At 47.0% G+C, this 23,660-nt stretch overlaps 1 protein-coding gene across 1 annotated transcript; it reads right to left on the reverse strand.

Annotated features, from left to right (window-relative positions):
* Nucleotides 1-37: 37 nt before the first annotated feature.
* Nucleotides 38-22,888, reverse strand: SLC6A4 (solute carrier family 6 member 4). Its single transcript, XM_028109227.2, has 13 exons — nt 22,546-22,888; nt 20,257-20,391; nt 18,920-19,139; nt 17,985-18,123; nt 17,328-17,462; nt 16,901-17,004; nt 15,476-15,603; nt 14,388-14,500; nt 13,614-13,745; nt 12,533-12,632; nt 10,866-10,966; nt 6,750-6,917; nt 38-2,166 (listed from the first exon to the last, which is right to left on the reverse strand). Exons 1-13 carry the CDS (start codon nt 22,886-22,888, stop codon nt 2,092-2,094), a joined length of 1,893 nt encoding a protein of 630 aa, XP_027965028.1. The 3' UTR covers nt 38-2,091.
* Nucleotides 22,889-23,660: the final 772 nt, after the last annotated feature.

A 23,660-nucleotide genomic window follows, 5' to 3' on the forward strand; every position in this document is an offset into this window, starting at 1 on the left:
CTTTAAAAAAAAAATCCATGATAGTAAATAGGGATCAAGTAAATGCAAACTGTGCAGAACAGAGATTTTGTTATTTTTTTAAGTCCAGTGAAGTGTGAAAACTTTTCAAAACACCTATATAATTCCCTCAGCACCTGGCTTGGCAAAACTCCATTCTGTTTGAAAAAGTGCTTTTTAAAAAATGATGTCTTTGAAACATGCGTTAAGTGTGTTTGGGATGGAAAGAATCCGTATCTGAATATCTTTATAAAGTAGTTCTTAAAATTTGCAAAGCTATTTACCACTGAATTACGCTGCCACTTACACAACTCCTCTCCTTTCAGCACACTAGAAAGCAAAGAGAATGGAAATAAGGTAGCATGAAGGGATGAAAGAGCGAAGATAATGAAGGTAGGTCAGTGAGGGACATTTTTTAATCCCTCTTCTCTTTTCCTCTAATATTTTGGGAAACTTCTCAGCAGCTCACATCTATAAGGAAAATATCCTGCTGGGAGAAGCAAAGAATCAGAAATAGAAGAATGTAGGGGGAGTACAAGAAGATGGCTGGGGCAGAGATTGTTGGGGAAAGAAGCCAAGAGAGGAAGATCTGTAATTGGATAAAACCAAGCTTCTGCTATATGGGTCTTCTTTCTGTAAGGTGGTTAGAATTAAATGCTATATATAGAGGACTGAAATGATGTGGGGCAAGATGATTGAGTCCTTTTATCATCGACTAGGCTTTATTCCCTTCAAGATTTTGGTGAGGAAATCTTACACTACAAGGTAAATTTACTTCTTTAGTTATGCATCTGAAAGTCACAAGCCACTCAAGGTCAAATTTACTTGATCTGTATTCAAGGCTTTATGTGGAATGCAAGGTTATTCATTTAACTGACCCTTTTCCAGTTAGCCTCAATCTTGGAATATTAGCTGGAGGGCTCCCAATCCTGGTGGTCAACCAGGAAGTGTTAGGGGAATTCCATTTAAGGCCAACCCAGAGTCTCCAGTTACTTCTAGATTGAGGGTGACCTTGGTTAAGGTCAGGGTGCCAGACTCTACACCCTATAAGCAAGAATTGGATTTATCCTCTCTTCACAAAGCAAGGTAACCTGAGCGGTCAAACCCGGCCATTTGAAACAGAGCTTAAACCAGATAGTCAACTGAACGCCGAAGACGCTTTTCTCAGTATCCGTCTTCAAAGCAGTTTACGGCCAAGCCACAGTCACTAATGAAACAGGCCAGATTTGCCTGTGGAACATTATCCTGAATGTTTAGCTGGCAGAGACAGGAAGATGGCAATGAAGTGCAGCAAATGCTAAACACTGGCCCATAAAGGAAGGTGCGCGCTAAAGCGGGGTCATTGGAGAAGGCAAAGTTGGCAATGATACCCTTATAATAACATACATACACATTTGAGCAGGTGGAATTGTTAATGTAAGAAAAATTAGAGGAAATTCATATAGTTTGTAATGGGCCCAAAGTATTGGAATAGAGACAAGGATACACTGAAACAACAGTATACACAGACACACAAGCTCACATGAATACATTTTCCATTTAGTTTCTACCTCTCCCTCTGCGGACTCCACAACAGCACACGGGTTCCAGGGTTCTAGTAGATTTCAGCTACAGAATTCTATGCTACTCAGAAAATAGATGGCTAGCAAAACGGCATCCCTGTTTTCTCCTACGTGGCTTATGCATTCATGAACAGTGAAACCTTTAGAAGCAATGGATGTCAGATACCAATGATCATAACAAGAAGTGACACAGGAGACTTGTACAAACTTGATCCTTAGCCTAATCCTAACTGATTAGATGGTGGCTTTCATCACCTCCATACACACCCTCACACATCCAAAATAGTCCAGTTTAGCTGTGTCATAGAGCTAATGTGGTGATATGTCCAGGAGATTTCCCAGAAACAAGTAGTTGGAGGCCATAAGGGTCTGGGCACCATAGTCTTTTGGGACTGTCTCTCCATGAAGAAGGCCCTTCCATTGTCAGGCGTAGCTGGAAACTTGTTCACTCTGAGGGGAGAAGGCGAGGCATGACTTGTCAGAACCAGAGGAAGAGGTTGTTTGGAAGCCATTTTCCCCTCACGGAAGCTTGTTATATGGCATTCAAGTGGATGTCCCCATAGGGAATTTCTGTCGCTGTTTCTGGAGTGATACCTTTAATAATACGCTGTTGGGAAGAAAATACGATGTTACAAACACTCATAAAACAGTACTGCAAAAATATTTCAACATTAATATTAAAACATTTAAATAGCATTTTAATGGCATTTACTAGTAAGTGGGAATAGTCTCATTGACTTTCCTTAAGAAAATAATTCCCAAGGAGTGGGGGTATGGGTTAGCCCGATGATGGGTATTAAGGAGGGCACATATTGAATGGAGCACTGGGTGTTATACGCAAACAATGAATCATGGAACATTACATCAAAAACTAATGATGTAATGTATGGTGACTAACATAACATAATAAAATAAAATTTTTAAAAATTAAAAAAAAGAAAAGAATTCCCAATTTATCTTTTCTCAAATATAGATAAAAATGCTATGTTCAGGGAGCACCTGGCTGGCTCAGTTGGACACTGTGACTCTTGATCCTCAGGGTCATGAGTCTGAACGCATTTTGGGTGTAGAGATCACTTTAAATACATACATACAACTTAAAAAATGATATATTCAGGAACTATAAGCATCTGTCAACTAATTACAAAAATCATTGTAACACTAATGGGAGAAAATGATGATCTTTCAGTTGAACCTCCACTGGGGTATAACATGCTTTCAAGGACCTGGGAAAGCACATCTTTTTCTTGGCACCGAGGAGGCTTCCTGTGGCCACACAGGGCACAGGGAGCAGAGCGAATGCTGGACCCTATACACCGCCCACCCTGCCCCAGCCAGGCTCCTTGCACCCTGCACACACACCGGGCGCATGATGCACCGTGTCAGCAGCCGCTATAATGGCTGGGATATTACTGATCTCAGGAATCTACCTGTGAAGTTAGTTCATAGAGGGTTACAAATTATCACAAAACTTTTTAAAAAGATGTGACCATTTAAATCAATCACTCCTAAAGCAAACTCATGTTGACATAGGACTCATTACAGGGAAGACTTTAGGAATTTTTAGTTTGGAAACAGCTGAGATCCACAGAAGCTTTAAGACAGATCTGAAATACACTTGGGCTTGGGTATGAAACATACAGCCCACCATGTAAAACGTAGCATCAGGGTGACATGAAGCAGCTCAGGGATGTAAAGAAGGGAAAACAGAAGCACTTCAGAGGCTTAGGAAAATCTTTATTAAGTTTCTTAGCAAAATCTTTGATGGCTGAAAGTATGTACAGGAAGTGGGCAAAACTGGATTTGAAAGCAGTTTTTGATTTACGGATTGTAGGTGAAGCTCTGCTACTTGTCCTTTTTATTTTGGATTGAAAAAGTATTTAGTCAGTCCCCCTCAGTCTTTTTTTTTTTTTTTTGAGACAGTTAATACATAATGTTATATTAGTTTCAGTCCTTCAATCTTTTATTTCCTGATTCTGGGAGTTTGTTCTTCTTTATGGAGCAGGGCCTATGGAATTCAAACAGTTCCATCTGCATAGTTAATGAAATTAACAAAATTGTATATTTTGTGTTCCTAATGACCTTAACATTCGAGAACAGAAATTTCACGCCAGAAATCTCCTTAAAAAGGAGCTGCTGCAGCCCTCATCAGCTACCTGGACATGTCAAGCCATAGAAAGCAAAATTTCACAAATCATCCCTCCCCAGAGATGAATATGTAAACCATAACTGATTATGCAGAGTTAAGTCTTGCTAATTGGGAACTGGACGCAGATCTTTCTAACTAGTCTTGAGTGGAGCTATGTTGTGCAGGAAGAGAAGAGAGCACTGAGGTATAATGAACAACACTGCAAAGCAGAACTTTTGGCTTTTGTGTCCTAGTTCCCAGCCACCCATTCTGCTGCCCTTCTGGCTACTGATCTCCCAAAATGCGAGGCCCACTTTTGTTTTCCCTATTTTGGCAGCATTCCAGTTGCCAGACTACCACTGCTCTCAAAATTTGCCAGGCCTTGGCCTTTTGCAAGGTGATAATCTAAGAAACTGATCACTGTTGACATCTTCATGAACGCTTACTTATGAGGGCCCATCTTCCCAATATCTTTGTGCAGTTTACTAGGACTTTCTACAACAATGACCTAATCTAGTTGATGACTCCAAACTGGAGACTTCCAGGCTGCAGGTGCGTGTGATATCCTCCAAATTCCAGGTGAGCAAGTGGAGGATCATTCCACAAACTCCAACCTTTTATATGTTGGGCCCAAAAGAGTTAAGAAATTTACCTTAGTCTTTTTTTTTTTTTTTTAACTATACCAAAATTTCATATGCGGCCTCCCTCCCTCATAGATAGAATGTTATGGACCAGCAAGTCTGGTATTCACAAAGAATAGTCCCTTGGAGTGCTTGGCAAAAAAACCTAGCGTGCTTTATCCATCTCAGAGATTAAGCATGCAAATGGGCATATAAAGGCTTTTGAGAAGTCCTGTAGTAAAGAAACCTATTTAACTTGCGTTAATCCAGCTTTCTTCAAAGTTATTTGACCACATAACCTTTTCCCCAGCAGTAACACCTAGTGATAGTCCAAGAATATTTTATTCCTTAAAAAACAGTTTGAGAATTGTTAATCCAGTCCAATAAGCACATTTTATAGATGAAGAAACTAAGGTCCAGAGAAGATAAGCCACTTGCCAGAGCTGACTAGCTCCTTTCTCTACCAGTCTTCCTTGACGGGCTGCATCATGCTTCCTGGAAACCCACTGTTCCCCATATGATGGCCTGTGGCAAAGATGATGGTGCAATCACCCTTACTTACCTCTATTGCTAATGGATCTGAGCTGTAATAATTATTCACCCTTGGGTGACATTTCCTTGTGGCCAACAGAGAATTTGCAAGAGAGAGGACCAGGAATTGAGGTGTAGTCTGACCAAAGAATACTGACATTTTCTAACCTAACTAGACTTCCCACCCCTGACCTTGACCTCTGGATTTTAATCAGTGGAACCAGTGGATCATCACAACCATGATAAAGGATGATTTGAAGGGATAAATCCAATGATTCTGAGTCTGAGTGTGTATTTCAAGCAACACCAGGGTCCCAGGCCCTTGGGGAAGAATGAGGTTGTGATAGGACTGGTTTCAGTGCAGGAAATAAGTAACTCCATGCAGAGTTCTGTCCACCTAGAATTCAGTTTTCCTGTTTGGAAAAAGAAATGCACTCAGCTGTTCTCAGAAAGAGCTGATGTTTAATTGCCTTATGTACTCTTGCTTAATGTTTCTTATGAAATGTTTTAGGAAGATGAGTGTGATGGTCTCCTATTTGAGTTTTGCATCTAAGAGCCCTTGACCACCTCAGTTCTCAGGTCGTTACAGATACGGTCCCTTCTAGCTTTCCCCAAATACCACTCTTCACCTTTGAGCTCATCCCCTACAAAAGCACCCACCTACAGACTTCTTCAGGCTCTTCTGCCACAATAACCTTCCTGCTATGGCAAGAAAGACAACCAAACAAGTAACAAACATTTTCAATTCCGGAAATAACGAAGTACCACATTATTGGGAATCCTGGTGACCTCAACTACGAACTCTGGTGGCACTGGATGAAAAATGGCAACTCACCGCTCCCAAACCTCTAGTGCCAATTTCTACATAAACTATTGATCCCCTGAGGACAAGTGAAAAGAACTGGACCAGGAATTAGAAAACCTGGATTCTGAGCATCCCTGTACTTATATCCTTGGACAAGTCACTGAAATAAGGAAATTTTGAGCAAGATTATTCCCAGCCTCAATATCTTATGTCTAATAATACCTACCCATCCACCTCACAAGGGATTCTGATAGCAAAAGGAGATCATCTACATGAAGATGCTCTGAAAAATATACAATCTTATACAAATTATAAGGTTCTATTAATAAAATTTTATAGCATTATTCATTATGATATTAATATTACTATAATGGAAACATTTTTTTACTCCAGTGGTTTGCACTAAAACTATTATATTGCTTCAACATCCTTTTTAGTGATGATTTTCAAAATAGCACTCATCACACTGCTGTTAGAAAAATGACCATGGACATTTTCCACCATAATCTCCACTTAAGTCAAAATATGTGTATTGCTTCAGGGGCACCTGGGTGGCTCAGTCAGTTAGACGGCCAGCTTTTGGTTTCAGTTCAGGTCATAATCTCAGGGTCCTGGGATGGAGCCCCGCCTTGGGTTCTACACTCAGTGGGGAGTCTGCTTGAGGATTCTCCCTTTCCCTGTGCCCCTCCCACTGCTTGCAAATAAATATTTATTTATTCTCTCTCAAATAAATAAATCTCCCTCTCTCAAATAAATAAGTAAACCTCTAATAAACCATAATGTGTATTGCTGCAGACATGACAGATCTGATGCCCGTGCCCAGCGGCAAGCAGAAGGCAAAGTAGTCATTTGATAAGTTTAGAATGCTATCCACACCTCAAGCTGTGTGCTCTGGTGCATGCAAATAACCAGCTCTCTCTTTTGCCACTGCATCTAAGGCTCATGGGGGTGGCAGCCATTACAGGTCTGCACATTGGTGTAGGCATGTAAATACATAAGATGGAGAGCCAACTGGTGGGGGACTCATCTCCTCTGAATAGAGCACAACCAGAAAATCCTTTTCTCCCAAAACAATTACTAGTCTGAACACACACACTAGCACCTACCTCTTTAAATGTCCCTGGAGTGATGATCAGCCGGTAAGCTATATATGTGGGGATGCAGATGAAAGATGAGGTTCCTATGCAGTAACCCAGGATGATACTCCACGGAGGATAGTTATACTGGAAAAGTCGGAGCTGTGGCGGGCTCATTAAAAAACTGCAAATGATGAACTGAAAGAGCAATGCCAAGAAACATTACAAATCATAACAACATCCTTGCAGATGGGGGCAGTTCTGATACCAGGAACACCAAGTGCCAAAGGTGAGATCCTTTCAGGAAATCCCCCCAAACGTGACAGATCCTCGATTGAACTCTGACTCATAGAATTCACTCATTTCTGTGCCTCGCGAGCTGCAAGCAGAAAACAGCCAGGTGTTTATATTGATTTTCCTCTCCACCCCCATCTCAACCCTTAGAGCGGGGATGCCAAGCTCTCAGAAAGTTGTTTCTGAGGAGTTAAAGCAACCCTTTCAGGGCAAAGGGGAAGAGACCGGCAACCATGAAGAGTGGTCTGGGCCCTGTCTCGCCAGACAGTGGAGGAATAAACTGGATGACTCCCCACAGCATCTGTCAGTCCTAAGGCCTCATAGTTGTCTGGGCTGTTTTCATTTCCTCCTGCATTTCTCAGCTGTCAGATGGAAGTTACCTGTGTCCAGGAGAGATTCTAAGGTTCTCAAGATTGGAGAGGCCTTGGGCTCCTGGGTATGTGTTCCCTCTTTTCCCTTTTCTTGAGCTCTCTGCTTTCTGCATTGAGCGCCTTAGCTTGGGTTCTGCCACGACGTGTCTCAACCACAAGTGACTGCCTGCCCCAGGCCCTCGTCATGAATAGAATCATGGAAGGAAAAAACAACTTTGTGTACTTTTTACTTGAAAATTCGAGTGAAAATGTCTCCCAAGAAAAATGCCATGGTGTGCTCCCAACGCTCAGTTTATAGGTTTTCTTATTTTGCTTTGGTTTCCAGAGAGAACATAAATACCAGTTTTTGCCTAGTAACCATGGGGCCGAAATCATTATTGCTCTTGATTTAATTTTGTTTTATTACTTCATAGTCACAAAGAAAGCAGTAAGGTAAACTATTTGTGTGGTTAAACATCTATTTATATATTTTCTTCTTTGTCTGCAGGTAATAAAGTGGGAAGTTGTTAAACACACAGCCATCTTCCCAACAGTGTTATCCTAAGTCTGGGAGGAGGCTTTTCCAAACAGGAGCCCGGCCGATCGCAGACCCTCCTCCGGACTTACCCTCCTCACCCCTAGACCCAGCTACTAAGGGAGATAGCTTTGGAACACGGAAAGACGGGACGGACACGGTGAGGAGCCCTCCCCTCTATAACTCATCTCATCTTGATGGCAGGTGTGTGAAATCCAGCGCAGTTCAGAGAGGCCTCAAGCTCCTGTGGGAGCCAGTGTGTGTTGCTCCAGACAAACCCTGTGCACGGACGGCCCTGCCTGCTCATATATATTTCTTTTTTCGTAACTTGGCTTCGGTGAAAAAGAGTATTTTTAGTAAGCTACTCATTGTTTACTGAAGGCAGCCTTAAAAAGCGCAGAGCCAGGGATCTGGTAAGTAAACCGAGAAGGGGAAGACGGATTTGCCTTCTCTTTGTTGGGTACTGGAGCACTTGCCTTTAGAGGAAGTGAGTAAAGGAAACATCACACAAACTAGGAGTGACAGGCCTTAACGCAAATCCGTGCGTGAGTTTTGCTGGGCACAGGAACGCACTGACTGCACACCACACGCCCACCCAGGCTGCAAGACAACCAGAGGCTCACAGAGATTAAAGTACTAAAAGCCTGGGGCCAGGACGAGGTGGCACATGTGAGGCACTCACCTGGGGCACAACAGTTAAGTCCATTTTAGTAATCAAGGAGTACTATTTTAGTGCAATATTTTAAAAAAGACAAGATCTGGCAGGGCCAGATCAAGGTAAGGTGAGTGAGGTGAGACAGGCAAGTCCAGGGTCAGATCTTTTGTTTATTTAAAATGTTGAAATCTGCTGACGGGGGACTTTTTTGCATTCATTTTGTTTTTTTTTTTTAAAATATTATGGTAAAATAGTCTTTATTTTGATTCCTGAGTGTTTTGGCAAACACCGTCCCCCCTCTTCAATTTGACATCTGTGGAGAACGCCTCTACTTGCCTCTCCCAAATCCCAGCCCCGGACATCATTTCCTCCCTGTGTGGGGAATACTAAAGTCAACAAACAAACAGATCTAGCTTCTTCCCTCAAGGAACTAATGCAGTGTCTCCTCTTCCTTTGAAAACCAAATGAAAGGATTTAAGTAGATTATCAAGAAGCACTGGTAATAATATAAATTATTAATCCATTTATGTGAGAACTTCTGCGTCTAGTGATGGCAGGCTAGGTGGTTCATGCCAACGCCCTCACTGAAAACAATTAAAACTCCTGGATTTAAAAAAAGACATGTTTTTAAAACAGGTGAACATAGGGGAAGGGGGAAAAGAGAGAGAAAGGAAAGCAAACCATAAGAGACCCTTAAGGATAGAGAACAAACTGAGGGTGGCTGGAGGGAGAGGATCGGGGACGGGCCAGGTGGGTGATGGGGGTTGAGGAGAGTGCTTGCTGTGATGAGCACCGGGGCTTTTATGTAAGTGACGAATTCCTAAGTTCTACTCTACTAAATATTACACTGTCTGTTAATGTACTAGAATTTAAATAAAAATCTGAAAGAAAAATATACATGTGTTTTTAATCTATCTAGAAGCACCAGTGAGCTGATAAGATAATAGGAACTACCAGGCCAAGTCTAGGGGAACACTAGAGCCCAGCGCACACCCCAGAGCCACCCGGTGCTGAGAATTATCTGCTGCCTGGAGCAATGGTTGGTTTTGGTTTTGGAAACCTCCAGGGTCCAGGGGAATGGAAGTCAAGCAGGGATTCTGGGTACAGAGAGACTCATGCAACATTGCAGAGGCAAGAAGGAACGTCCTGCTCGTCTTATATGTTAGTGTCCAGACATACGAGTACAAAAAGTACCAAACAAAGGGCTGCCCAGAGAAAGTCAAAACAGAACTCCTTGTTGTTTTAAACAAGACGGGGAAGGAATAGCTACCTCTATGTCAAAGCCAAAGATGTCTCTAAGACAAAATGTTTGGTCCAGACATTCCTAACAAGCTGGAGCCGGATGGAGGGACCAGTCTGACAAGCCCTCTGGCTCTAAAAGATAAAAAATTCCCTCCAAGATAAAGTTACAGTTAAATCAAAGAGCTGGAGAGTGATCCCTGCCCACAGGCACGGAGTCACTTTACCCCAGGCTACGTCAGAGCACATGTGGGATGTGAGCAGGGAGCTTCGCCATCTTGGGGCAAGTGTCTCTCCTTTGGAGGGACACCGGGAGGTAAGCAGGGGCACTCGCTGCCCGGGGGAGTGAGTGCTGAACACATCTTGGCAAAGAGGCAATGCTTGGAACTGAATGTTCTCACCCAGGTCCTTCGGCATTAAATGGATTCTACTTTTGACTCAGGTCCACGCTTGAGGACTTTCGTGTGGGGCACCTTGAAGAAAATGCATACGACATTACGAGGACCCCTCCACCCAGGGCCTTCGAGAGCAGCTCAGGAAATCCTTCCCAGGTCTTGAGCAGGTCTTACCTGTCATGTGACCTGGGACCCTCCAGGCTTCAATTTCCTTAACTGTAAAATGGGGTATCAGGACTACGCTTCTTCATAGGACTGTTGTAAGGATTCAGAGAGCAACAGGTGCACGTTTGGCCCAAAGTCTGGCCTGGTACGTCATGTTCAATAAATGTTACTTATCATTATCATTGAGCAGGGGAGTGATGGACACAGGCAGCGGGGACCCAAGCCCAGACTAACGTTCCACGGCTCTGGAAGTCAGAAGAGTGGGGAAGCATGGGGGGAGCAGTGACTGGGAGGGGACACTAGAGGGCCTTCTGAAGGGGCTGGTCATATTTTTGTTTCTTAGCATGGTTTCTGCTGTGAAAGCATGCTTGATTTATAAAATTGCAGTGAGATGTACACTTGAGATTTACACAGTCTTCCGTATCTATGTTACACTTCAATGCAGTTTACTCTATATAAGTGTTTGGGTGAATCTTCCTTTGCGGCCAGAAGGAGAGGGAAATGACCACTTACCAGGAGAAAGAGAGGGCTGATGGCTACCCAGCAGATCCTCCAAAACCACCCAGGGCTGAAGCCGAGCATTTCCTTCACGTCACTGCAGAACTGAGTGATGCCTAAAATCACCCACAAGAGAAAGAGATTGACTGAGGGAGGACATGGACTGTCTTATCCCCTGATTCTTAGAGACAGTAGCATCTCTGGAGTTTGTCCAAGGCTGGGGCTCAAGGGCACCAATCTGGTCAGAAAGTGGGACAGCGGACATGTCACAAAACTACATTTGATAGCAAGCAGAGTCGGGGGAACAGGTGGGTATTTGGGGAGGGACCCAAAGCCCCCTCTTGGTGCCCACACTGCACTGATTTCTGAGAACTCAGCACACGTTTGATTTTATTGTTACTGTAGAAAAGGAAAGTTGAATTTTATCTAGGAAGTGTGAACCCACTTGACAGAGACTGACTTGGACCGTACATTGGAAATGTTCAAGAGAAAATTTTAGAAAAGATTGCCCATTCACATGCCAGATCAAGATCAAGTTCTTCTATAAAAAGTATGAGAACGTGAGAACTGAGAACTCCAACTGGTGAGAAACTGGGAAGGGGAAGGTGGGGTGCCCTGCAGTCACTTCCCAAGAGCCCCGGCAACAGCGAGGTCCACAGCGATGCACCTACTCTGAACTCTGTCATCTGAATCACTGAGGAGGTAGGGAGAAATTCTTTTTAAAAAACTGGGCCCATGTGCAACTCAAAATATGGGGCCTCCCCTTCTTCATGTTATGTGTAATGAGAAACATGCTAAAGCTGTTTTGTTACCATAGAACTAGGGAAATCAATACATTTTCAGAATGAAATAATCACTTCTTGATTTTAAAGATGAAAAGAGGTATCTCTGAACCTGGTTTTCTAACTTTCACTTTTTTTCCAAGATTTTATTTATTTATTTAAGTAATCTCTACATCCAATGTGGGACTCAAACTTACAACCCTGAGATCAAGAGTCACATACTCTATGGACTTGAGCCAACCAGGAGCCCCTGAACATGGTTTTCTTCATTGCAATTGCCTGGGCCAACCGCATCTGCACCCACAGATTCTTGGGACCCCTGCCAATGGGCCCACGTTAGCTTACTCTCCGTGCTCCTGCAAGTTTCACCCCTATCAGATTCCATCCCAGCATCACAGGGAGTGAATTGGGGATTTTACCAAGGTAAATAATCCAAACAGGAACATTCTTGCCTCTTCCCTGGAAGATAATCTCCTAGACTCTATCTCGGGGCTTTGTGGGGAGCTCTGTAAAATAGTAGTATATTGTACCCTCTACAAATGCATTCACCATCCACTAGTTCTCTGTTGTCTGTGCTATTCTTAGAGCCCATCAGCACTTTCAGCATCCACCAGGATGAGCTCTATGGAACTGCTTCAGCCTGTGTCCGCTGGGTGAACGTTTAAACTCAGAAGGAAACAGCATCCTCCCACGAGTCAGGGGAATCCGTGGTACAGAGTGTGGAGGAAATGGTGACCTGTTTCTGAAGAAGGTACTCTGCTGGGGTGGCTTTAGAGACCCCCGGGGAGATGACATCTTGTACCCTGCCCCGGCTTTCTTTGATGAAATCAGCCCTTCTCTATTCTGGTGGCTACAAGCTGGTGTAGAAAGGCTCGCGACTGGCGGAAGGAAGCATCTTACCATAAAACCAATACACAGCAACCGCCTCTATAAGCGCAACGGTGAGCACCGCGGGCCCCGTGGCATACTCCTCCAGCAGCTTCACCACGTAGGCCCCTCCCTGGAAATGAGATGGCAAAACGGTTAAGGGCCCTCTGAGGCACTGCCTCCTCTTTACGGTGAAGGCCAAAAGCAGCTTCTTAACGTTGGATCATTCCCGCCTTGGACCTAATATAAATATCCCAGAACCTGCCTCTTGGCCTGGCCCTCGCAGCATGGGCCAGATTTCATGCCAGTGGACATCTCTTCCTGTCCTATGGAGCACTCTCTCCTTGCTTCCTCTCCCACTGAGCTTTAAGACACAAACTCAAAAGAGCCCCTGGGTCTGTTTTCAACTTTCTTCCATTGACGCGGCACTTAACTGTGTACTCTACCCTAAAGACTGAATCTGGGCAAGTTCACCATACCAGACACGCTGAGCACGTTGGTCCTGGTTTTGCCATCTGTCTTAACTCACCAATCCCTTGGGTCCTCCTCAGGGCCCCCCACCTCTACCCCAATGAAGCTCCAGAGCCTCTGGGGTCGTGGCTTGAAGAGGCAGGTCTTCAAAATCTGCCTTGAGTCAGGAGGACACGAGCCTGGAATGCCTGGCATTCTGTTTTACCTTATTTGCCTCAGCTAGCAAAAAAAAAAAAAAAAAAAAAAAAATCATGGGAGAGGGTCTGACTTCACCATTGCAAATTCTCCGGAGGAGACAAAGTGAGATTATAAACATGAGATGCCAGCCTCCAGATATTCTGCATATCAGGTCATCAGGGCAACAATCCCATGAAAGCAGCCCTAAAGACTGGAAAAGCAAATCTCAGTTCTTCTGCAGACACCCTGCCAAGCCTGAAATCTAATTCGGTCTACAGTAGGGCGCAAAGACCTCCAGCCACCAGGCACAGATTCTACACACAGACGCTGCCGGAAACAACTTTGTGTCTGATCAACCCCTCTTACTTTGGCCCCCAAGCCAGGGCCCCCACGGAGGATGGAGGGTCCTTGTAGGGCTTTGCTGCCCTAGGAGAGGCTACTCAAAGCTGGGGGTTGTGGTACTCACAAAAGTCAGGGTGGCCAGGGATCCAAAGAAGCAGGTAATGACCACACCAAGCACAAACCACTCCCGGCGCTTGGTCCAGATGTGCGGAAACTCATCTAGCACAGCTGTGATCACCCCCTCCAAGCCTGCAAACTGAGAGGGACACACAAGCAGTCACAGGGGAGGCTCGGGACAAGTCTGTTACCTTCAAGGACAGCGAACAGGCCAGAGGGTGGCTGGTCATGACCGGTTCCCCCCATACACCCCAGCCCTCACTGGCAATGTTATCACCCTGTTTTACACGGTCACTTAGGACCCACCCCCAAGGACATCAGGGAAAGAAAATACAGCACCTGGACAGGATTTCTGTATGTGAGGTCTATCGGGGAGACTTCGGTTGTGCCAGAAAGGCCAACTCAAAGCTGAGAGTCATCCCACGCTACTAGGAATGTGCTTGAGGTGCTGAGCCAAACGCAGGACAGCAGGGTACCAGGACACAAGAGGGACCTTTAGGTGCTGCCCTCTGGTCCAGGGACAGTGCACAGTAATAGCAGTTCACATATCTGAGCCCTGGCCTGTGCGGACACCTAACCCTCATTAGCCCATTAATGACCCTCTCATGTCCTCGAGGGCCACGAGCACCAGTGGTGAGGCCTGAGCCAGGGGCTGAGGGAGCACCGGGAGGGGGCAGTCAACACCACGTGGGCTGGCCAGGATGGGAGGGATACGTGCACCTTCCTCCCCCCCATCCCCTGTCTCCTCCAAAAAGCCAGGTTTCCCTCCCCATTCACTCACGGTGCTGTCCAGGCCCAGTGTGATCAACATGAGGAAGAAGATGATGGCAAAGAACGTGGATGCTGGCATGTTGGCTATGGCCTCTGCATACGTGATGAAGAGGAGGCTGGGGCCTGAGACAGAGCGAGACAGAGGAGGACGTGGTCACCAACACCTGCCCTGCGAAGATGTCTCGGGGCGAACCTCAGCCACACCAACTCCGGTCACGAGACCTTACACGTGAACGAGCCTTCCTCACACGCCACACCATCCCACTGTCCCGACATCATGCGAGGCAGGGAAGGAACAGTAGCCATCTTGAAAAGTGTGAACCCTCAATCAATGGGGGGCGGGGCGGAATGGAGACAAACCCAAGACCCTAAGACTAGCAAAGCTGCACACAGGAGTAAGACTTTCCACCATATCATAATTCAGAGCTTCTTTTCAGGGCCAAGACTGATAGCTCTAGAGCATTTAGCTCTCTCTGATGGCGTTAGCTCCAGAATAGTAGGAAATGTGAACTGATTTCAGAAGAGTCATAGAGGCCTTGGAATAAAGACCTCCCACTATTTTAAAGTCCCTTTTGATAGTGTGAGGGACACGTCCTCCACCTCTCACGAGCGAGACAGGGGTGCCTGAGTTTGGGGTACGGGGATGATCAGAGCTGTGCATCAGGCCAAAGACAGGCTTGTTGGCAAGAAAGCCCTGGGATTCCATCCACAAGCCGCCATGGCCACTTTTTCAATATCTGTCCCTCCTTTTCCATGAAAACCTCACAATACAGTAGAGTGATATGTCATCTACATTTTCTTTTTCTGCAAGGGGAAATTCTAAGGGTTAGTAATCATTTGCTTATTAGACTTGGACCCATCGCCGGACCCAAACCCAGTGGTTTTTTAAAAGCCCTCATCCAAGTCACATTTTCGGGGGAGCTGCCCCATCCCCATCATGGCTGAGCACACAGAAGGCGGTAAGTTTCTCTAAAACCTTGGGCAATGTTTAAAGGAACATTTAGAAATAATTCAAAAGTTAGATATTCATAAGGACCCAAAGAGCAGCCAAGCAATTCAGCGGGAGCAAGGGGACGTAAAGAGAACCCAAGTTCCCACCTGCGTCTTTGGCCACCTCGGACACATCCTCGTTCCTCATCTCGGCCATATATCCGAGCACCGTGAAGATGACAAATCCGGAAACGAAGCTCGTCATGCAGTTCACCACGCTGGTCACCAGGGCATCTCTGGAGCAGAAAACGCACGGGGACTGAGACATTTCCAAGGAGAGAGTCTCAAGAGCATCTGTCTCCAGCCAAGGCCCGCAGGGACCCGTCCTGGTGGCCCTTCCTGTTCTCCCAGGCCCGGCCTCTCACACTGGTTGGTAGCTTCAAGCACAAGCTGCTGGTAGCACCAAGCACGGTGGGGACGAGCCGTAGGTCAGGACTAACGGTTATCATGACCTCCTGTGGTGAACTGGAACCACACAGACCTCTTGATTTCAAACAAGAATTGCTCTGGGGGCACCTGGGTGGCTCAGGTGGTTAAGCAACTCACTTGGGCTCAGGTCATGATCCTGAAGTCCCGGGATCGAGTCCCACATCGGGCTCCCAGCTCAGCAGGGAGTCTGCTTCTCCCTCTCCCTCTGCCTGACACTCCCCTGCTTGTGCTCTCTCTCTCTCTCTCTCAAATAAATAAATAAAATCTTAAAAAAAAAAAAAAGAATTGCTCTGAAGCAAGGTCTGGATTGGAGGCGGGGCCATGAGGGGGCCTTGGCCTCACATTCATGAAGTACCTCAGATTTAGACTTTTGACATTATGTGCAAATGAGGTTACAAGCCTGTCACTGGGATATCCTGATACTTTTAAAAGAAGACCTTGTCATCCAACTTCAGGCTGGTGTCCCAGTGCAATGCCACATTGCTTAGGGTACTTGTGGATTCCTTTGTAAGAAAAAGTGAATTCTGTAATCATCTTATGAACAGCACTATTAGAGTGCTGGACACTGCCATCTGTGAGAAGACATTCAAACAAAGTTAACTCTAAAGATGACGAGCGATAGTGAAATCGTAATTGGCACAACACTCCCCGTTTTGTCAAAATTTCTGAAATGAGATTTTGTGACAAAATCATGGTGGCATTTTACATTGGTAAAAAGAGCTCAATCGTTACACTTTTGTGAATATGTACATAAATAAATGATCACATTACAACTTTTGTTAAACACGTTAATAAGTGAAATCTAAATATTTAATGTATGTTGCAATTTTTTAAAATCTGCTGTGGAGTTTCTTAATTTAAAAAATTTTTTTTTGGTGAGAAGCTCTCACAAAACCAAAGTGGCCTGGGGCGCCTCTCTCAATTCCTGACTGGGGGAGGCTATGGACTGGGCAGGTGCTCTGGCCATGGAGGAACTGGTCAGGGACCTGGGGGGGTGCCTGGGCCTGGCCAAGTTTGAGGCCATTAGTTCGATCACCTTCCTCTGGCCAGCTGACTATGCTCACCCCACTTTCAAGCTTTGCCTGGGGAGCCCCAGATACTCACTGGTAACAGTTGTTGTTGAACTTGTTGTAGCTAGCGAAAGCCAAGAGGACCCCAAAGCCAGGACCAAGAGAGAAGAAGATCTGAGCGGCAGCATCTACCCATACCTGGAAGGCAGCAGAGATAAGGGTGAGGGCCGAGCCCGGGGCCATACTCTCTGTGCAAAATGAAAAACAAGCTTTCAAAGCTCCTCCCAGGGGCGGCCACATACCAAGTACAAACAAGTATGATTTCTCTTCCTCACATTTTGGCACAAACCAATCCACTGGCCTTGACTGTACTTTTCATGCTTGCACTCCTGATTTAAAACATTATTGCACACTTGCAATAATGAGCCTAAATTTCAGCTGTCCCCCTTATTGGGGGGGGGGGCGCTAGCTTCAGTTCGTAAAATGACAGACAGGTGCCCATTGTTTTCCTGTTATCTTACCCCTGTCTCCAGGAGTTTCTCCCAGTTGGGTTTCAAATAAAAGAGAACACCCCTCCAGGCTCCAGGGAGGGTGGCTCCCCTTACCAGCAGGACCGAGAGGATGATATAAGGGAAGGTGGCTGTCACCCATACCACCTGTGAAGGAAGGGGGTAGAAACACAGATTGTCAGTATGCGGATGTTGGTGCCTTTTATGTTTTCTGTAACTACAGGAGGCAGGGTGATGTGGCAGAAATATCAGAGCCTTTAGGATCAGACGGGCATCTGATTGCCAGCTTGCCAGCACTACCACCTCCAAACCCACTTCCCGCCTGCAATATGGGAAAACCCCAGCAAAAGACAAGACAGTAGCCAGTGTATATAAAGCACTGATCATGGCCCATCATGGGTTTTCAATAAATTATTGCCGTGGTTATTAATTGTGACACTACAGGTGGGTTAAAGGAATTTTTAAAAAATCATATAATGGTTCCTGGGATTGGCCCACTTCTACAATTCTTGAACAGATTTGGTGAAGAGAAATTGAGCATCACGAATCGTGTTTGGTGTTGAAGGACAAATGTCCCTGTGTCTATGGCTGTCCAGGCTACTGAGTTCTGAGTTTGAATCCTCTGGGGCCCCTTGGCAGGTCAGGATCTGCAGCCAGAGTCCTCCTCACCTTGCCAGACGTTTTGACACCCTTCCAGATACTGAAGTAGATAACAGTGAAGATCAGCATGATGCAGAGGGTGAGCTGCCAGCTGACCCCCCCCAGGTCCTGAAGTCCCTTAGACCGATGGATCTGCAGGACGTGGCGCCTGGAGTGAGCGAGAAAGAAAGGCCCGTGAGATGACCTGAGCAGCGAGCGGATCCCGCAGGTGCCAAGGGAAGAACCGGACAAGGTGCTGCAAGGACCAGAGCAAGGCACCAAGCCTCAGAAAGAGCGGGCCCTGCCCATCCTGGGGGACAGAGCGGCACATTCGGCCACAGCCCCTGGGAAGAGCACTCAGCCCCCGAGGCCGACTCTCAGGCACCTCCTTTCCTGGCCGGGGCAGCTTTTGTATGTGTGGGTAGTGGGTCCTCGCCACCCAGAATCACACTCTGGGGCTGCCGCTGCCCGCAATGCCGGCATTAAAAAGTACTCCGTACTCCAGGCATCTTCTTCCAAAGGGTAGGTCCTGCTTGTGAAGTGAACACATGAAACCAGAAACCCTTTGAATAGCTGCAAACCAGGGCAGCAGGGGGAGGCTTTGATTCCCTGACAACCGGCGGGAGAGCGGGGGCCCAGGAGGAAGGGTGGTTTGGACGCGGAGTCGTTCTGGGATGTGAAGGAAGGGATCGGCCTGGGCACCTGGGGGCAGCCTGGCCTGGCACATTAGACAGCCCACAGGGCCAGATTAGGGAGCACTCGAGGTCGAGTCTCCCAGCTCCACATCTGCCTGGGGCCGGCCCTGCCGCTACCTCACTTACATTTACTCCTCTTGCCGAAGAGCTTCGTTTCTCGCATACCAGGGCTCTTCCGTGGGAGCCCCTGGCCCCGCCTCCCTCCACAGAAGCCACGCCCCAGGAGTGTGGCCCGCCTCTACCAGACCACCCTCACTTACATGCACTTACGTGTAAAATTCTTCTGCGGGGGACGTGGAGTGCAGCGTCCAGGTGACGTTGTTCCCGGAGAAGTAGTTTGTGCAGTTGCCAGTGTTCCAGGAGTTCGTGCAGCTGGTCCAGGGCAGCTGGTCGGTGAAGGAGGAGATGAGGTAGTAGAGCGCCCAGGCCATGATGGTGTTGTAGTAGGAGGCGATGTAGAAGGCGATGATGCAGATGGCGTAACCGATCCCTGGGAGAGAGGGGGACGGGGGGGGGGGGGGGGCACGTTTACAGGGCGGCCCGACAGTGACAGACTGACGGACCCGGGGGCCTTGGAGGGCCCTGCAGCTCAGGGGAGGGGGCGTGCTGGGGGCTGCCATTCCCCTCATTCCCCAAAAGACTGGGAGATGGCGGACAGGGGTGGTAAATTCCTTAGATGTATTTGCAAGACGTGTGTGCGCTGTTATTGCTTTGAACTCTTTATATTTCGGTTGCTTTGTATTTTTTTAAGATTTTTATTATTTTTTATATTATTTATTTGAGAGTGAGAGAGAGCATGAGAGGGGGGAGGGTCGGAGGGAAAAGCAGACTCCCTGCGGGGGATTTGATCCTGGCATCCCGGAATCATGACCTGAGCCGAGGGCAGTCGCTTAACCGACTGAGCCACCCAGGCGCCCTATTTTGGTTGCTTTAAAAAGTACTTTTATTTGAATATAGCTGACACACAATGTTACCTTAGTCTCAGGTGTATAACAGGTGATTCGACAATCTGTATGTTATGCTCTGCTCACCACAAGCGTAGTGCCATCTGTCGCCACACAACACAACGCTATTAGAGCACCATTGACTATATGCCCCACGCTGTGCCTTTCATCCCTGTGACCAATTCATTCCATAACCAGAAGCCTGTACCTCCCAGTCCCCTTCACCCACTTTGCCTATCCCCCACCTCTTTCCCTCCGGCAACCATTAGTTTATCCTCTATATTTATAGGACTCTAATAGGTTTACTTTTATTTATTTTCTAAAATGCTTATTTTACTTTTATTGTTATTATTTTTAAGCTTGTTTATTTTTTTAGTAATCTCTACACCCAACCGTTCGAACTCATGACTCCGAGATCAAGAGTCGCATGCTCTAGCAGCCAGGTGCCCCAGGTTTACTTTTAATTGCTATTTATTCTGTTTCCCTTTAACAATCTCATACCACTTGAGCAGTGAAAAACTTAATTACTCAGGTCATCGCCCAGAGATACATTAAGGCCCAGCTGATTCCAGAAGAAGGTCCCCAGCTCCCATACACGGATGGGAATCACCACTCCCCTGCAAGACCCATCACCCACCCCACCCCCACTCGTCTTTCAGTTACCTTTGAAAATCGGGCAGATTTTCCTCCATATAGAAATGCATCCATTTCGGTGGTACTGGCCCAGTGCGAGCTCCATGTAGAACAGTGGGATCCCCCCAAAAATGGCCATGATCGTGTAGGGCAGGAGGAATGCCCCTGAGGCAGACGAAAGACAATTTCACCCCCTGCCCACATCTGCCCCTTGACAGCCCAACTGATCTGGACACCCAGGGTAGTGCCAAGATTCGAGGGGCCGTCTGATGCTCAAGTCTCACGAAGCCACCCTGTGCTGAGTGACCTCACACTATGCTCCCCTGGGCTTAGCACTTCCCCAGAGTTCCACGGTCAAATGGGGGCTTCAGAGAGTAAATGAAGGTGGCAGAGAGTACATGGAAAGAAAGCTGGGTTCAGGATCAACAGACCAGGCCCTGGAATCGGTTGCACTTCTAACCACCTGGAGGACCCTGGGGGACACCGCCCCTCCCTGAACCTGTTTCCTCCCCTGTGAAATGACAGAGTGGCAGAGGGCTGAGCTTCCCAAAGCCAGCCACACGAGGGAATCACCAGTGAGCTTAAGAACACACATCCGACGGGGAAGTTCCAGGTGTGAGTTTAAGACAAAAATGTGTAAGCTGCCCAGGTGATTCTGAGGCAAGCAGAGTTTGAGACCCTGGGGACAGATCACCTGTGACAGCCTGCACAATGACTGCAGTAATCTGCAAATCCCTGCATTCCAATCTTTGTTCATCCTTATTATCCCTGGCTCCAGACTCTTGTTTCTGAAATGTGGCTCTATTTCCGTAATTCCACTAAGCCAGAACGCTCCCTTGTGGGCCCCCTTTGCAGATGTGGCTGAGAAGGGTATTTGTCACAGAACGAGGAAGCGCGGGGCTGCGGCATCCCCAGAGACGCTGGTGTCCCCTGGCTCTCATGGCTGAGGCACAGTTTGGAAACACCGAGGTGGGGATTGCTCACCTGCCACCTGAGTCTCAGCCCAAAGGGTGGGTCAGCTGTGATTTTCCCTGCTAACCCTCCCTCCCATAAAGTGCTTTGAACCTAGAAACCGGAAGTTGGGGCAACTCAGAAAGGTCCCACCTCACTTACAATCGCTCTGGATACATCTAGCTTGGGAGTAAGAACCACGTTGTGTTCCCACGGTGGCATTTGTAACGGGTTTGCTTGGCTGGCTTAATGGTAGGGAATGACTGTAGGACAAACGTCACCAGAGCCCCAGGCCCTTATAGAAAGCTCAGGCTAAAGATGAGCCCTCCCAAGCTGGAGATAACTTCCGCTCCTCCCAGGCAGGGAGGGCTGGGCTTCCCGGACCCCCCCACCCCAGAACTGCCTTCGTAGGCACGTGGACCAAGGTCCTTATCCAGGCAACTCTGTGTCAGGCCGTGGAGGAAATGAGGACACTAATGAATTCTCCCCAAACGTCATTTTAGCTGCCCTCCCAAGTCAGCTGCCAGAGCTTCTGTCAAAAAAAATATTGACTGATTTGACTTCCATTTCTTGTCCTTTTACCATTTTGATAGCAAGTCCGGTGTCAACACAGAGGCCCCATACCTACTCCACTCCTCTCCACTTCCCCTCTCTGCGGCTCCCATAGCCACGCCGGCAGTCAGATACTCTTTTTGATAATCTACAAGTTAACTGCTCTGAAGGTGTTGGGGGGTAGAAGGAGGAATCTGAAATAGTCTCTAGCCTCAAAAACCTAGCACTCTTATAGGGGACATAAGGCAGATCCAGTGTATGGTTTGGGGTTATCATTAAGGCCATGCTGGGGCTGGGTTCAACTCTGGATCACGCTCAGATTCCAGCTCGAGACTCTGGACCTGAGCAGAGGTCCTTCTCTGACCACACACTGGTCCGAAGGCCCCGGAGGGCCTGAGATCCTGGAGCCCCTTCCCAATTTTTCCTTACACAGGTCTAACTTCTCTGGCCTCTGCCGAGCAGAGCCTGCACAGGCTGATGGTCATTCTCACATCTCGCTCTGAGGGTGGAGCTTGGGTAACGCGGGGGTGAGAAGGGGGCTCTTCCACACATGAAGCACAAGGATGATGAAAATCTGGCGAGGTCAGGTTTGGGAGAGCTTTTATCCAACTTCATAACCCAGGGAGCCTCAGATATGCTGACTGAACATTTGGTGTACTGGGGATCTGTCTTTTGGACCAGCTTGAAAGTCTAAGCAAGCTTGTTCCTGGACTCATCAGACAAGACAGAAAAGACATGATCTCCGCTCTGGCCTCCCGAAAGGATTTACAGACCACCCCTGGGTCAGAGCCTCTGCTTGTGGCCCATGATACTGACCCCCTCCGTTCTGGTAACAGATGTAGGGAAAGCGCCAGACGTTGCCCAGGTCCACGGCATAACCAATGACCGAGAGGAGGAAATCCATCTTCTTGCCCCAGGTCTCCCGTTCCCCTTGATGAGCCTCAGCCACTAGGGCGGTGGTGGCGGCCGGAATGGAGTGCTGAGAGTCATCTCCGGCACCAGGGCTCGGCACTGCTGAGTACCCGTTGGAGATGTGGTCAGACTCCACTTTATCCTCAGGGACAGGGACACCCTTCTGCAGAACTCCATTTTCCTGACAATCTTCTTTATCCTTACACGCTGATAGCTCCTTCTGGGAATTTAAGGGCGTGGTCTCCATCCTGCTGGCTAGGAGAGGACAGTGACACCCATCTGCTGAGGACCCGAGCCGAATTCTCAGTGCTCAGATCTGGGGATCTCCTCGGAGCTTTATATCAATGGGATTGAGAGCTCTGTTGGAAAGGCACACGGCAAAGGGAGAAGAGAATTACGCATCCTACTTGTCTTTGGTATTAACTCAACAAACATCGTAAACTACATTAATGAATGGGATTACAAATGCATCTGTCAAGTGTGAAACATCCTGTTTGCTATATGGCAGTCAATAAAATCAACTCCAGTTTTCAACCTAGACAAGGTATCAAATCACAATCAAGTCATTTGAAAAGGGAGGAAAAAAAAACAAAACAACAAAACAAGAACAGACAGCAAATCACCCAGGTCTTGCATCGGCTCTGTTTAAGAACAAAGGACTGACTTCAGTTTGAGGGACTAGAATTGCATCCCGGAGTTTACCCCAGTCACTCAGAAGAAGGTAAGAAGAGACCTTGCTTCACCAAAACTGTGCAGAGCACTCACCTTGTCCTGGATGCTAGGCTGGGAAAAGAAACACAAAGAAAGAAGCAGTTGCCGCCTGCAAATAAATTAGGACAATCCTAAACCGTTTAAGCGGAGCATGCCGTGTATTTTATGTAAATTGCAAGTATGACTTTAAAAGGAGAAGACCAAAGGCACCCCTAGCTCCTTAGTTGTGGACTTTTCCCCTCTTCCTGTGGTCCAGCCCTGAGAGAGTCTAGCTGCTCCTGACTGTGTCTGGTGCATCTGGGCTTCGC

Source organism: Eumetopias jubatus, unplaced genomic scaffold (genome assembly GCF_037043125.1).
Source record: "Eumetopias jubatus isolate StellerSeaLion01/CBP00866 unplaced genomic scaffold, mEumJub1_p1.0 scaffold_10, whole genome shotgun sequence".
In the NCBI taxonomy this organism is placed as follows: domain Eukaryota; kingdom Metazoa; phylum Chordata; class Mammalia; order Carnivora; family Otariidae; genus Eumetopias; species Eumetopias jubatus.